This window comes from Danio rerio, chromosome 12 (genome assembly GCF_052040795.2).
Source record: "Danio rerio strain M-AB ecotype USA chromosome 12, GRCz13ab, whole genome shotgun sequence".
Classification (NCBI taxonomy): Eukaryota; Metazoa; Chordata; class Actinopteri; order Cypriniformes; family Danionidae; genus Danio; species Danio rerio.
Window position 1 is genome coordinate 41,470,373 of NC_141032.1, and position 14,783 is coordinate 41,485,155.

The following is a 14,783-nucleotide window of genomic DNA, read 5'->3' on the forward strand; positions in this document are numbered from 1 at the left end:
TAACCTATATACATATCTATATTTAGGGTGAACGTATAGATACATCTTTATAACTAAACAGTTGATAGTCTGATTGCATCTGTATTTTGTTGTTAAAACAGTGAAATACAGACATTCATTCACACATATTAATACAAGTAAGCCTTAAATAAAAAAAAAAAAAACAGATCACTGGGGAAAAAACACCACCAAAGAGATAATAATAAAGTAAGGCCTATTTTTATGATAATGCTATACTTTTAGAAAATATAAGATTACTTTTCACCAGTTTTGTGTGCGCTCAATCTATTATTCTGATTTAGTCACTGATCTTTTTGTAAGTCAATTATTAAAGGTATTTACACCATAGATGATCTTTAAATCTGATTTTTACTTGATTTACAAAAGTCAATAGATTTATTTTAAATAAAGCCATTTAGATATTTAAACTACAGTGCAAACCCCTCATTTTTCTCACTTTTTTTTCAACTATTTTAGAAGTCACAACTCAAAGCTTTGACCCATGCTTTGGATACAATGTTATTGATGAAAATTGGAGAGACTTGCGCCAGAACAACTATAACTATTACTCAAGCCGTGATGACACTCTTGTTGAATGGAGAGGCTGGTATCGGCTGTATTTGTATGGAAAAAATGCTCAGCTCTCAGAGTGGTGTGTGACACAGACAGGATGTGGTGGTGATACTGGACTGTTTCTCAATGGTTCTCATCCACGACTTGAGGATGGGGTGGTGACCCGTGAAGTTTTGGGTACATGGTCGAGGTCATCATGGTATTGGGAGTGGTGGTGGTGGTGGTGGAACAACATGTCCCACCAGTGTGGCTTCTATGAATCAACTTCCATTCAAGTTAAAGCCTGTCCAGGAGATTATTACGTCTATGAACTTGTCAAACCCAATGCTTCAATCTTCAAACCTGTGTATTGTACAGGTGAAGTTTTATGTATTATGTTGTATGGTTTAATGAAAAAAGGTATTCTTTAATTCATTTTAGCAGTGATTTAAAAAATTACGTTTTCTCCTTAACAGTTGCTTTTGACAGTACCAGTAATGATCCTTGTTACAACTATACATCTCTGGATCGTCCCTGGAGAGACACAAATGAAAGTGGATTGTATGTTTGTGATGAGAATTTCTCCTGGAACGGCTGGTACCGACTTTTCTATAATGGAATGAACATCCGAATGCCAGAGAGCTGTGTTAGTGGAGGAGGCTGTAACACACAAAACAGTCTGTCACTCAACGGTCCTCACCCTCAGATAGGGGATGGAGTGGTGATCAGGGAGGTCTGTGGAAGCACATGGTATGGCTGCTGTGATTTAAAGTCAACACCCATCAGGGTCAAAGCTTGCCCAGGCGATTACTATGTCTATGAATTTGTGAAGCCACCTACATATACATGTTCAGGGTACTGCACAGGTACTGTTATTCTGTTGTTGTTATTACTATTATTATTATCATCATCAATAAATTAAACAGTTATTTCTCTAATCTCTCAAATTCTATATTTCAGATATTAGTACTATAACAGAAGCCTTTTCCTCTACAAGCCCAGCTTCGGTTATTGGGTCCAGCATGTGTAAGTTTTATAGTATATTCAATACATTTAATGTAAGATGGGTAGTGGGTAAATAAATAACCAGTTCTTTTGTTTTTTAAGAATGGTAATTAATGAGTTAACGGTATACAATGGTCATTCGCGTATCGAGGCTTTTGTGCATGCACGTTTGTTATATCAAATGAAGATGCACAGCAAAACATTAACATTTTTCCCCACGGGAGCACAATCTCAGAAGCGTGTTGAAATTCGTGAAGTAAGCAACACACCTTTCACTTGCCACCACTTTTACATGCAATATGTGAACAGCCACTTAGAGAACCAAGATGGACTGATTAATAGCATTAATGTCACCTAACCAAAACTCAAACAACCAATTCCATTTTATTTGTTACAACCAGTTATAAGCTTTATTATTGCATTTTTCCATTAACAATGTGATGTCAGTATTTTCGATATGGCGACCATTATTACCAATATAAATATAATCTTTTATTTAATATTTTAATGTTTTTTCAGCCACTTTCAGCATAGATTATGACCCATGCAATGACTACAACATTCTTGACAACTACTGGAGAAGCACATTAAGTTATGGGTCTCAATATCAATATGACGACGGTCTCATTGAATGGCATGGCTGGTATCGACTCTACCTTAATGGAATTAGCGCTCAGATGCCTGAGTGGTGTTTCACTTACATTTCATGTGGAGGTTTTAGTTCTCTGTGGCTTGGTGGACCTCATCCTCAGTTAGAAGACGGAGTTGTAACTCGGGAAGTCTACGCCTCTGTTAATTACCAGTGCAGTTCTAATCAATCCCACCCAATCCAAGTCAAAGCTTGTCCTGGAAATTACTATGTCTACGAATTGAAAAAACCAAAGCCATCAATTCCAGCTCCTACATATTGTGCAGGTAGAGTCCTTCCCTTACACTTTTTACATTTCTGCATTTACATACATGATATTAATTTCTTTAACTGTAGAAATCATATGTTTGTGTGAATTCAAAGAAAATCTTTTTTTACTGTTCCTTATACAGATCCATTTACCACTCCAAGTGTTGACCCTTGCTATAACTACAACAGTCTGGATGAGCCACGGAGAGCCACTGACCACCCATACTATGATAAATATTATTATTACAATGTAATGTGTGATTATAATGTCAACTGGAATGGCTGGTACAGGCTCTTCTACTATGGTCAGAGTGTCCAGATGCCAGAGTCATGTGTTAGTGCTGGTATGTGTAGTACTTATTACCCACTTTGGCTCAACGGCTCCCATCCACAACCTGAAGATGGAGTGGTCACTCGACAAGTCTGTGCTTCCTCATGGAGTGGCTGCTGTGATTTAAAATCTCATCCCATTCAAGTCAAAGCTTGTCCAGGAAACTATTATGTTTACGAGTTTGTCAGGCCACAAATCTGCTCTGCATATTGTGCAGGTAGAGTATAAGTTCTTCAGTTGTTGTCAATATGCAAAAACAAAAAAACAAAAACAACAACATCCAAATCATGCAAATAATAAAATGCACACAATAAAAAAATACATTTAATAGGAGAGGCAGTAAAAGTATTATTAATAGTAGCAGAACTAATATTAGCAGTACATACATTTCTGGTATGCATTAAATGAGTCTATGTGTATATAAAATTTTATTTACCATGTTTGTTTTCTTTTACAGATATTAGTATCCTAAATTCCACGACAACAACAAATATTTCCTCAGGTGGGTTATTGCAATTTACAAAAACGATGTTAATGTGGAATCACATGGTAACAGAACACTGAAATATTTATGTTTTGTACTATATAATACTAAATCTGACATATACAATGTGAATTGTATTTCCACCCCCTGTCTATAATACAAATGTAGGACCATTTTATCCATTTGGATTTGGAGACATAGAAACGGATCGTTCTGACGATGGAATTTCATCAGTCATCTATTTTCTACGACCATTCATATTTTTTGAACAGACATACAACCAAGTATATGTAAGTGATTATGGTATGATTTTCTTTATACCCCCATTGCATTAACTTTATTATTCATTTTACTTTTGAATAATCAAAATATGCTTGGAGGGCTTGTACACAGTCCCACAATCAAGTGATCTCAATCATCTAACTTAGAAAAAAAAAAACATTTTCTCAATAAACTGCACCAGTTATATGATATTACACTGAAATAACTTATATGGATTAGGATGTGGTTAAGGACAGAAAAAAAAAATATTATCTACTGTCTCTTTTGACTTAAAATGTTGTACAGTTGGTAAAAAAACGTTTTTTTTTTTTTTTTCAGATCAGCAACAATGGATTCTTGACTTTTGACTGGCCATGGTACAGCTACTATCCATACCAATTCCCAGGTTATGGTGGACAAGACATCATTGCGCCATTGTGGGCAGATATTGATAACCGCTTCACTGGTGTCATTTCATATCAGCAGTACACCTCCGGCAGTGTCATTTCAAATGCCACACAAGACATTAACCAATACTTCCCTGACCTGCGGTTCTCAGCTACTTGGGTCTTTGTTGTAACATGGGACAGAGTTCCATATTATCCAAATTCAAGAACCGTAAGAAATATAATCTGACTTTACAAAATCTTCTTGTTTATCACCACATCAGAATATATTTAATCCCAAAGCAGAGTTGAAACGATTACTGTGTTTGTGGCTTTTGAAAATAAGTGTTGACCAGCATGTGATTTTCACATTTGTCTTTTCAGGAAACATCTTTTCAAGTGGTTTTCATTTCTGATGGCCATTTATCCTTTATTTTGATGAATTATGGAACAGTTGCTCCAACTCATCGATTTGTACAGGTGTGAAAAACAGAAGTTGAATCAGCACCAACTGACTAACTTTACAAAAACACTAACATGTTTTTTCTTATTCTTTTAATCGCTTATTTTAATCATATACAGGCTGGTTATGACACCAGAAGTTCTAGATACTACTTCTCAATTACGAGTTCGCTACAGAGTGACATCACAAACTTAAACCATAGCAGCAATGTCGATGTGCCTGGCAGATGGGCCTTCCGAACAGATAATGGATTACGGGGTTGTCAGTTTAATGGTAACAATTTTCGCTTCTTTTTAGCTTATCGATTAACCTTTTAATCATTATTCCTTAACATTATTTAGGTTTTTGTTCTACGAATTTGAGATGCATTGATTTCAAATGTGAAAGCCACTGTTTTTCACTTTTTATTATAGGTTTTGCAGTCCAGCTTGGAGACTCTTTCTGGAGTGATGCCACCTGCCAGCAGAAATGCATTTGTACCAACAGTGGTCTTCAGTGTAGCCTGGAGCCATGCAGTTATTCCCAAGCCTGTCGTGCAGCTGCTTTTCAATACTCTTGCCAGAACATTCCACGGCAAACATGTACCATCTCTGGTGATCCTCACTACTACACCTTTGACAATCAGGTTTTTCACTTTCAAGGGACCTGCACATACGTTCTATCAGAGGTTTGAATTTATAATTTTGTTGTTATATTTGTTTTACAAAAGTTATGAATACATTGTAATTTTTTAAAATTCATTGTTTAGGCTTGCAACAATGGATTGCCATACTATCGCATTGAGGGCAAAAATGAGCATAGGGGTAGCACGCATGTGTCTTGGACACGGATGGTTAGAGTGTTTGTCTATGATGAAGTAATTGAACTGGTTAGAGATCACAACTATGAAGCAAGGGTCAGTATAAGTATTTATTTGAATTCTCTCTCAATTGCTGTCTTATATTTAATTTTCTAATTTATTGTTTTTCTAACGTTGTTCAGATTAATGGAAGCTTTGCAGCAACACCATTCTCCCTACACAATGGCTCCATCCAAGTCTATCAGTCAGGTTTTTCTTTGGCCATCAGCACAGACTTTGGTCTGCTTGTTACATATGATGCATACAGCTACGTCAGCATCTCTGTACCATATGACTATCAGAATGCCACCTGCGGTCTGTGTGGAAACTATAACCTGCGCTCTGATGATGACTTCCGTTCACCCAGTGGGGAGATCTTGAGCTCAGATGTGGACTTTGCCAACAGTTGGAAAGTAGATAGTGACACAGACTCTGAGTGCCATAATGTCAGGTGCACAGGTCTGGCTTGTGCCGTTTGCACCACTGATGAAACAAATCGTTACAGTGACACAAACCACTGTGGAATCCTTGGAGATGTTGCTGGTCCTTTTGCCGCTTGCCATTCTACTCTTGCACCACAGACCTACACGGAGAACTGTGTCTATGACCTTTGTTTGGGACAAGGGTACCAGCCAATTTTGTGCCAGGCTCTTAATGTGTATGCCACTCAGTGCCAACAACAAGGTGTACACCTTGGGCAGTGGAGGCAGCAAGGATTTTGTGGTAGGTCTCCTGCAGAATTTAATGATTTGAATAGAACAAATTTCTGACTACATTGAAATATTACAGGAATTGATGCATATTCTCTACTTTTTTTCTTCATTCCCAGAAATTCAGTGCCCTGAACACAGTCATTTTGAGCCTCAAGGAACAGGCTGCCCAGCAACATGTAGTAATCCATCTGCCCCAATGAACTGCCCCTTGCCTAATCAGGAAAGTTGTATCTGTGATCCTGGGTACATTCTCAGTGCTGGAGTGTGTGTGCCTCAAGCAAACTGTGGTTGTACGTTTGAGGGCTTTTATTACACTGAAGGGCAATCGGTAGTGTTGGACGGTGACTGTGGGAGACAATGTGTGTGTAGCAGCATGTCAATGATCTGCCATCAGTATCAGTGTGGTCCAGGAGAGGTGTGTGAGGTCCATAATGGTGTCAGAGGCTGCAGACCTATTGGTTATGCTACCTGCTCAGTTGAAGATCTAGGGTCATATCACACTTTTGACGGGCAAATTTTCAGATACCCTGGAGCATGTGGACTAACCCTAGCTAGAGTGATGGGGCCATCCTCTCTGCCACACTTTGTATTGACTGTAGAGAAAATACCCAGAGGTCTTCAAGACTTTGCCAGGTTTCTGAAGTTCGAGGCAGGAGGAATCCAGGTCTCCATTGAAATGGGAGAAGGAAGCAATGTAAAGGTAATGCAACATATTGACATGTAAATCTATGAGAATGAGAGCATTGTTGCATTATGTGTCAATCTGTCTGCAGCATGAAAAAGTTTCTTTATACTTTGTCTCTTCAGGTGGATGGTCAGATGGTTGGTCTACCCGTCAGTGTTGGCTCTGGTCAAATCCGCATCTATCACAGCAGTGTGAGGGGTTTTGTTTTGGAAACAAACTTTGGGGTGACAGTGAGAGCTGACTGGCCACACATTGTCCGAATCACAGCGCCAAGCACCTACAATGGCACACTTGGAGGACTTTGTGGAAACCTGAATGGAGATATTGCTGATGAGTTTTACACACCAGATGGCGTCCTTTTAAATGACACTCAACTGTTTGCGGGCAGTTGGCGGGATGGATCCCTATCAGCCCAGTGCGAGGAGCCATTTGACAGCTGGGTGCCAGGGCAGTTTCAGAGCAGGAGCCAGTTCAGTCAACAGTGTGGTATCATGGCTTTGCTTGATGGACCGTTTGCTGAGTGCAGCAGAACATTTAATCCTCAACAGCGAATTGCTGATTGTGTTCAGTTGCTGGAGCAAACACAAGGTGCCAAAGAGGCTCTATGTGAGGCTCTGCGAGGTTACACACTGCTTTGCCAACAAAATGGGATTGTAGTAGAAGACTGGAGAAATGTCACTAACTGTGGTCAGCATCTTGTTTTGAATGTGTGAAACTAAAACTTGCATTCATGTCAATGTAAAGTTAATGTTTTCTGACATTGTCTTTATGCTTTTTTAATTCCAGAACCCACCTGTCCAAATAATACTCATTATGAAGTATGTGGCACCTCCTGCCCTGCATCCTGCCCCAGCCTCTCATTCCCATTCCAGTGCAGCTTGCAGTGCCAGGAGGGTTGTCAGTGTAATGACGGAAATGTGTTGAATGGAGATCACTGTGTGCCTCCCATGGGTTGTGGTTGTCACTACTCTGGGAAGTATTATCAGGCTGGACAGAGATTCTGGCATGGTGAAGAGTGCCAGTTCTCCTGTGTTTGTGATGGAATTACTGGAAATGTCCAGTGCACACCATCATCTTGCAGTGAAGAGGAAGTCTGCCAAGTGTTGGATGGCGAATATGGCTGCCATCCTCGTCCACAAGCACGTTGCTCTGCTTCCGGAGACCCTCATTACAAGTCTTTTGATGGAACTTTCTTTGATTTCCAGGGCACATGCCGCTATGTGCTAGCCACAGTATGCAATGACTCTACCGACCTTCCGCATTTCCAGGTGGATGCAAGGAATGAACCATGGCATGGACTCACAGTGGCTATTACAGTGGAAGTTTTTGTCAACGTCTCTGGGCATTTGGTGCACATGTCACAAGATATGAGTGGTCATTCTGCTGTTGAGGTAATCAAACATTCATTCATTCATTCATTCATTCATTTTCTTGTCGGCTTAGACCCTTTATTAATCCGGGGTCGCCACAACGGAATGAACCGCCAACTTATCCAGCAAGTTTTTACGCAGCGAATGCCCTTCCAGCCACAACCCATCTCTGGGAAAGTAATCAAACATTGCTTAGTGAAAAAATAAACTACTATTTTTATTGGCAGCCTTGTATAATTGCAATGAGGTCATAATATTCAACATACAGTACCTTTTACCCTAATATTTCTTTCCTGCCCATGTTAAGAAGTGGCAAAATTGCCTAATTGCATTTTGTCAGGTGGCAAATTACCTACTTGAATTTAAGATATTCATCAAATTATTCTCTCTTCAATCAGATTGATGGAGAGACCAGAAACCTCCCCGTTCTGCTTGATTCTGGTCGTGTATCTGTCTACTCCAGCGGACAGTACATATATGTATCTACTAACTTTGGATTCATTGTGAGTTATGGAGGCTCCTGGACACTGAACATCATCATACCAGCAGAGTACAGCAATGTTACATGTGGCCTGTGTGGAAACTTTAACGGCCAGAGCAGCGATGACTTCATGACTCCTTCAGGTGATCTGGTGCGCTCAGCAGACCAGTTTGGGGCAAGTTGGAAGGTTGAAGATGGCCTGCCATGCAATGATGGCTGTGGAAACAATTGCCCGTTGTGCCAAGATCAGACAACTGCCCGTTCGCTGTGTGAAATCATCAGGTCCAATGAAGGCCCATTTAGCTTCTGCCATGTTTCTCTAGACCCTCAAGCCTACTATGACAACTGTGTGTTTGATGTGTGCCTTTCTGGAAACCGTAATAATGTCCTGTGTCGCTCGATCCAAACCTACGCTAGTGCCTGTCAGGCTAACAATGCTGTTATCTACTCATGGAGAGAAAGTGCATCCTGTGGTGAGCGAGATCATTGTCTGCTATATACAGTAGCTTATATTGTGAACAATGGTAAATATTTATGGCATGCTTGATATTTAAACATTCTTGCTACATTCCCAGCTATGGCCTGCTCAAATAACAGTCACTATGAGTTGTGTGGAACAGACTGTGGTCATACATGTGCCAGCAGCATTGATGCTAGTTGTGATCACACATGCTCAGAGGGATGTTTCTGTAATGATGGATTGGCGAGGAGTGGAGGACAGTGTGTATCAGTGGAGCAATGTGGCTGCTCGTATGATGGATTCTACATTAATGTGAGGATTAATTTTGTGGTTTGATAAATTTCCATTAGATATCACAAAATATTAAAAAGCGGAGCCTTGTATGTAGAGTATCACTTCTGTAACTACTCTCAAATGCTATCATCCACTGTTCTCTAATCACTGTTAATTGTTTTGTGATATATTTTATAGGTTGGTGAGCAGTTCTGGAATCTAGAATGTTCCCAAGTCTGTCAGTGTTTTGCTCCGAATGATCTGCGCTGCACTGGTTACTTCTGCCCACCGACTATGGAGTGTACGGTCAGAAATGGACAACGTGGCTGTTATGGTCTGTTTATGTCTATAATGTCTCTCAAAATGTTTGCTTTATCTACAAGTAAATGTTGTTTTGCATAATAGGTACATCAGACTTGCCACATATTTTTGTAAAACAAGCCTTTCTTGTTTCTCTTTACAGAAGAGAGTACAACATACATAACCACAACCAGAGAAAGTCTTCCCACAGGTAACATTTTAGAGGAGAACATTTTTCAAAAAACATTCAAATGTTTGACAGACGTGGCAAAAGATTACCTTTAGGGCCCTCTACAGTATGCATAATATTATGTTTATTTACAGACATTGTCCAACCCTAACATATGTAATTGTTATTTTGGCCTGATCAGCTCATGATAACAGTAACATTTGATTGTGTTATGTAGTTTTTTATTAAAAATGTTCATTTAAATATTAAAGACATTGTAAATGCATATAAACATTGTTTATGTTTTGATTGATTATATTATTTATTGAAAGATTTGATTGTTGTTGATGTCATGATTTAAATTAGAACTGGTTAGTTGGGTTCAGGAATTTATATATATATATCCTAACCTAAGGATGCTAGCATATGTATATTATGTGTATGTTTTTTTTTTTTATCTCTCCTTTTAGGGCAGAGCACCATTAGTATGACCACCACAAGACCAATCCCCCCAGGTATTTTCAAAACCACTTGAAAACATAAATAATGTAAAAAAAAAATAATAATAATATACACATAATTATATATATATATATATATATATATATATATATATATATATATATATATATATATATATATATATATATAAATGCATAAAATTGTAAAGATGGTTTCATTTATAAATTTATGAAATTCCACAGCTGTGTTTTATGCATTTGGTGATGGAGACACAGTGATAGATCGTTCTGATGATGGAAGTTCATCTGTGATCTACCTTCTGCAACAGTTCATATTTTTTGGACAAAGATATAGTCAAATATACGTAAGTCAATATACAAAGCAAACTTGTTCATTCGAAAGTGCTCTCAACAATGGTTTGATGTCTGATTCCTCAAAACATTTTATTTCTCTGTTTTATTTCTCATAAAACATTTGTAATGGTTATTTTGTTTATATAATCTTTACTGATTCATTAACAGTCTTGTAACTCATGAGTGTTTCTAAGGGGGCTTTCACACTAGCACTTTTGATTCGCACCCGAGTTCATTTGACGTCATAGTACGGTAGGCTTAACTAGTGTGAAAGTGTCTTCTGAACTTGGGTGCGTACCCGTGAACTTTACCCGAGTCCACCTGAAAGACATGGTCTGGGGTTCATGCGAACTCTGGTATGGTTCACTTCTGATGTAAATGCAATTGTATCATTTAATGGAAGTGAACCGCCAACTGTCAACAAACTAACGTTTTCATAACGTTCGTTTGTGTGTGTGTCACATTTCGTACCTTGGTGACAAGCGGGATTGAGCCACAACAAACACAGTGATACACAGTGATGTCTGCTTGTTTTCTTCACAGTGTCAGCTTCTGCAAAGACTGTGTGATGTTTTGAATTTTTATAATATTTTTATGGCAGATGGACGTGAGTCGCTTTCTGTATGTCCAAAACAAAAAGATTCAGTAAAAGCAAATCCACCGTGATGTGTGGAAGACTTTCCATTTTAGCTCTCTGCTTTCGTGACTACACCTATCAAAAATAATGATAGTAAAGTGCCAACTGTACAACAAATTATTGTTGCAAACTATTCATTTTTTAACTATCATAAAGGTTCCTTTGACATTCAGGGTGCTTTCACACTAGCACTTTTGGTCCGCACCCAGGTTCGTTTGACATTCAGGGTGCTTTCACACTAGCACTTTTGGTCCGCACCCAGGTTCGTTTGACGTCATAGAATGGTACATTTAGCTAGCGTGAATGTGTCTTTTGTACTCGGGTATGCACCCGTGAACCGTCCCGAGTCCGCCTAAAATAGATGGTCTGGGGTACGGTTCATGCTAACTCTGTTACGGTTCACTTCTGATGTGAATGCAATCGTACCCAATAATGGAAGTGAACCGCCAACTGTACAACAAACTATCGTTTTCATAACGTTCATTTGTGTGTGTGTGTCACGTATTGTACCTTGGTGACAAGCGGGTCTGAGCCATGACAAACGCAGTGATGTCGGCTTGTCTCCTCCAAAAACAGCTTCTGCAGACACTGTGTGATGTTCTGAATGTTTATAATATTTTTGCAGCAGATGGACGCGAGTCTCCATGTTTTCTCCATGTTCAAAATCAAAAGATTCAGTAAAAGCAGAACGACCACGATGTGCGTACGTCTTTCCATTTTGGCGATGTGCTTTCGTGTCTGTCAACTAGCGATAGCCATACACAGAACAGCAGCTTGATGACACAAGCTTACCAGGGTTCAGAAGGAAAAAAGAGTGTAAACAAGACAACTGAGAGGGTGACAAAGGGGGACCATTAAACTTGGGTACGATCCATCCTGGGAATTGAACAAAATGTGAAAGCACCCTTAATTAACATGTCTAAATCTTGCATTATTTTAAAGAAACTTTACTTCATAGAGCATGTTAATCTGTTTCAGATCAACAACAATGGAGACTTGACTTTTGATGGGCAGTATTACAGCTGGACTCCATTCCGGTTCCCAGGTTATGGTACAAGAGACATCATTGCTCCATTTTGGACAGATTTGGACACCCGTGGGAATGGTGTGGTTTCATATCGTCAGTACACCAGCGGCAGTGTGCTCACAGAGGCCACACAAGACATTAACCAATACTTCCCTGATCTGAGCTTCTCTGCTACTTGGGTCTTTGTAGCAACATGGGACAGAGTTGCATATTTCCCTCTATCAAGAACGGTAAAAATCCTGACTTTATTTTTGCTTTTGATTGACCATCTATTAGAGAAATTGAAATAAATGAACCAAATAAGGAATAATTGTTTTATATATATATATATATATATATATATATATATATATATATATATATATATATATATATATATATATATATATATATATATATATATATACACACACACACACACACACAAACACACACATTATGAATCTTGCAATTAGTGACAAGAACTGTTTTATTTGTAAAACCTGTATTGACCAGCACATTTATAATGTTTTCAGGAAACATCTTTCCAAGTGGTTTTGATTTCAGATGGCCATTTCACATTTGTATTGATGAATTATGGAACAATTGCTCAAGCTCAACGTAATATACAGGTGTGCTTAACATGGCTACTAAATCACAGAGAGTTATAAGACTATGTACATAAGATTTTTTAAGTGTTTTATCATAATTATTACAGGCTGGTTATGACACCATCAACTCTAAATACCATTTCTCAATTCCTGGATCTTTCTCAAATGACTTCACAAATTTGACATACAGCAGCAATGTCAATGTGCCAGGCAGATGGGCCTTCAGAACAGATCGTGGATCACGTGGTTGTCAGTTTAATGGTTTGTTTCATGTTTTGTTTTTTTAGCCTACTGAGCTCCTAGATTACGGGTGTCCACATTTGGTCTTGTAGGGCCAATTTCCTTTGTACTTCATTTATTACCCCTGCTAAAACACACCTGAACCACTTGTACAATATTTTCTATGTTGTTTAAAACTGGCAGGTACAGTATTCATGTTTTATGGAACTAACATCTGCAGAATTATGTGTGTTAAGAGATGGATTGGACACTTCTGTGCTAGACTAAATAAATTCTTTGGTATTTTTAAATTGCTATAACTTATTGGTGAACTTCAGAAATCTTGATAAAAAATGTTGTATTTATTAAACAAAAAGTAATTTCAAGTTTAATGCCATGTGACACTGATTTTTTTAGGTAGTGCAGTCCAGCTTGGAGACTCTTTCTGGAGTGATGCCACCTGCCGGCAGAAATGCATTTGTACCAACAGTGGTCTTCAGTGTAGCCCGGAGCCATGCAGTTATTCCCAAGCCTGTCGTGCAGCTGCCTTCCAATACTCTTGCCAGAACATTCCACGGCAAACATGTACCGTCTCTGGTGATCCTCACTACTACACCTTTGACTATCAGGTTTTTCACTTTCAAGGGACCTGCACATACGTTCTATCAGAGGTTAGTCTTTCTCCATTTAGGTGTTGCTAAACTTCCAGCGAGCCACCATCCTGCAGATTACAGCTCCAACCCTGCTTCAACAGACCTGACTATGGTTTTATAGTAGCCATTATTATTTTGATTGGCTGAGTCAGGTGTGTTTGATGGGGTTGGATTTGAACTATCAGAAGCATGATTCTGAGAAGCTACATCTGCTCTATAGTGGCTTTCTGTTTATTGTGTAATAGCTGTGGATCTGCCAATAATCCTTTAATCTTTGTTTAGGCGTGTGGCAATGGATTGCCATATTATCGCATTGAAGGCAAAAATGAGCATAGAGGTAGCACGCATGTGTCTTGGACACGGATGGTTAGAGTGTTTGTTTATGATGAAGTAATTGAACTGGTCAGAGATCACAACTATGAAGCAAGGGTCAGTATAAGCATTTATTTTAATTCTCACTCAATTGCTGTCTTTTATTCAATTTTCTAAGTCATTGTTTTTTTATGTTATTCAGATTAATGGAAGCTTTGCAGCGACACCGTTCTCCCTACGCAATGGCTCTATCCAAGTCTATCAATCAGGTTTTTCTTTGGCCATAAGCACAGACTTTGGTCTGCTTGTTACATATGATGCATACAGCTACGTCAGCATCTCTGTACCATATGACTATCAGAATGCCACCTGCGGTCTGTGTGGAAACTATAACCTGCGCTCTGATGATGACTTCCGTTCACCCAGTGGGGAGATCTTGAGCTCAGATGTGGACTTTGCCAACAGTTGGAAAGTAGATAGTGACACAGACCCTGAGTGCCATAATGTCAGGTGCACAGGTCTGGCTTGTGCCGTTTGCACCACTGATGAAAGAAATCATTACAGTGACACAAACCACTGTGGAATCCTTGGAGATGTTGCTGGTCCTTTTGCCGCTTGCCATTCTGTTCTTGCACCACAGACGTACATTGAGAACTGTGTCTATGACCTTTGTTTGGGACAAGGGTACCAGCCAATTTTGTGCCAGGCTCTGAATGTGTATGCCACTCAGTGCCAACAACAGGGTGTACACCTTGGGCAGTGGAGGCAGCAAGGATTTTGTGGTAGGTCTCTTGCAGAATTTAATGATTTGAATAGAACAAATATCTGACTACATTGAAATATTACAGGAATTGATGCATA

At 39.0% G+C, this 14,783-nt stretch overlaps 1 protein-coding gene across 2 annotated transcripts in view; it reads left to right on the forward strand.

Moving 5' to 3' along the window:
* si:ch211-39f2.3 overlaps positions 1 to 14,783 on the forward strand; it is a 47,118-nt gene that overhangs the window by 20,937 nt on the left and 11,398 nt on the right. Inside the window, exons 19-46 of one of the 2 annotated variants that reach the window (XM_087276848.1) lie at positions 478 to 930; positions 1,029 to 1,418; positions 1,513 to 1,578; positions 2,077 to 2,472; positions 2,599 to 3,003; positions 3,244 to 3,288; positions 3,439 to 3,560; positions 3,871 to 4,149; positions 4,302 to 4,397; positions 4,500 to 4,653; positions 4,794 to 5,047; positions 5,129 to 5,275; positions 5,362 to 5,941; positions 6,048 to 6,631; positions 6,739 to 7,303; positions 7,403 to 8,007; positions 8,385 to 8,940; positions 9,043 to 9,239; positions 9,399 to 9,534; positions 9,664 to 9,711; positions 10,140 to 10,184; positions 10,374 to 10,495; positions 12,100 to 12,378; positions 12,664 to 12,759; positions 12,846 to 12,999; positions 13,375 to 13,628; positions 13,893 to 14,039; positions 14,125 to 14,704. In XM_087276848.1, coding sequence (XP_087132974.1) covers positions 478 to 930; positions 1,029 to 1,418; positions 1,513 to 1,578; positions 2,077 to 2,472; positions 2,599 to 3,003; positions 3,244 to 3,288; positions 3,439 to 3,560; positions 3,871 to 4,149; positions 4,302 to 4,397; positions 4,500 to 4,653; positions 4,794 to 5,047; positions 5,129 to 5,275; positions 5,362 to 5,941; positions 6,048 to 6,631; positions 6,739 to 7,303; positions 7,403 to 8,007; positions 8,385 to 8,940; positions 9,043 to 9,239; positions 9,399 to 9,534; positions 9,664 to 9,711; positions 10,140 to 10,184; positions 10,374 to 10,495; positions 12,100 to 12,378; positions 12,664 to 12,759; positions 12,846 to 12,999; positions 13,375 to 13,628; positions 13,893 to 14,039; positions 14,125 to 14,704 — 7,755 coding nt within the window. The remainder of the gene's footprint in view (positions 1 to 477; positions 931 to 1,028; positions 1,419 to 1,512; positions 1,579 to 2,076; positions 2,473 to 2,598; positions 3,004 to 3,243; positions 3,289 to 3,438; positions 3,561 to 3,870; positions 4,150 to 4,301; positions 4,398 to 4,499; positions 4,654 to 4,793; positions 5,048 to 5,128; positions 5,276 to 5,361; positions 5,942 to 6,047; positions 6,632 to 6,738; positions 7,304 to 7,402; positions 8,008 to 8,384; positions 8,941 to 9,042; positions 9,240 to 9,398; positions 9,535 to 9,663; positions 9,712 to 10,139; positions 10,185 to 10,373; positions 10,496 to 12,099; positions 12,379 to 12,663; positions 12,760 to 12,845; positions 13,000 to 13,374; positions 13,629 to 13,892; positions 14,040 to 14,124; positions 14,705 to 14,783) is intronic. The other variant, XM_087276849.1, reaches the window with a different exon arrangement.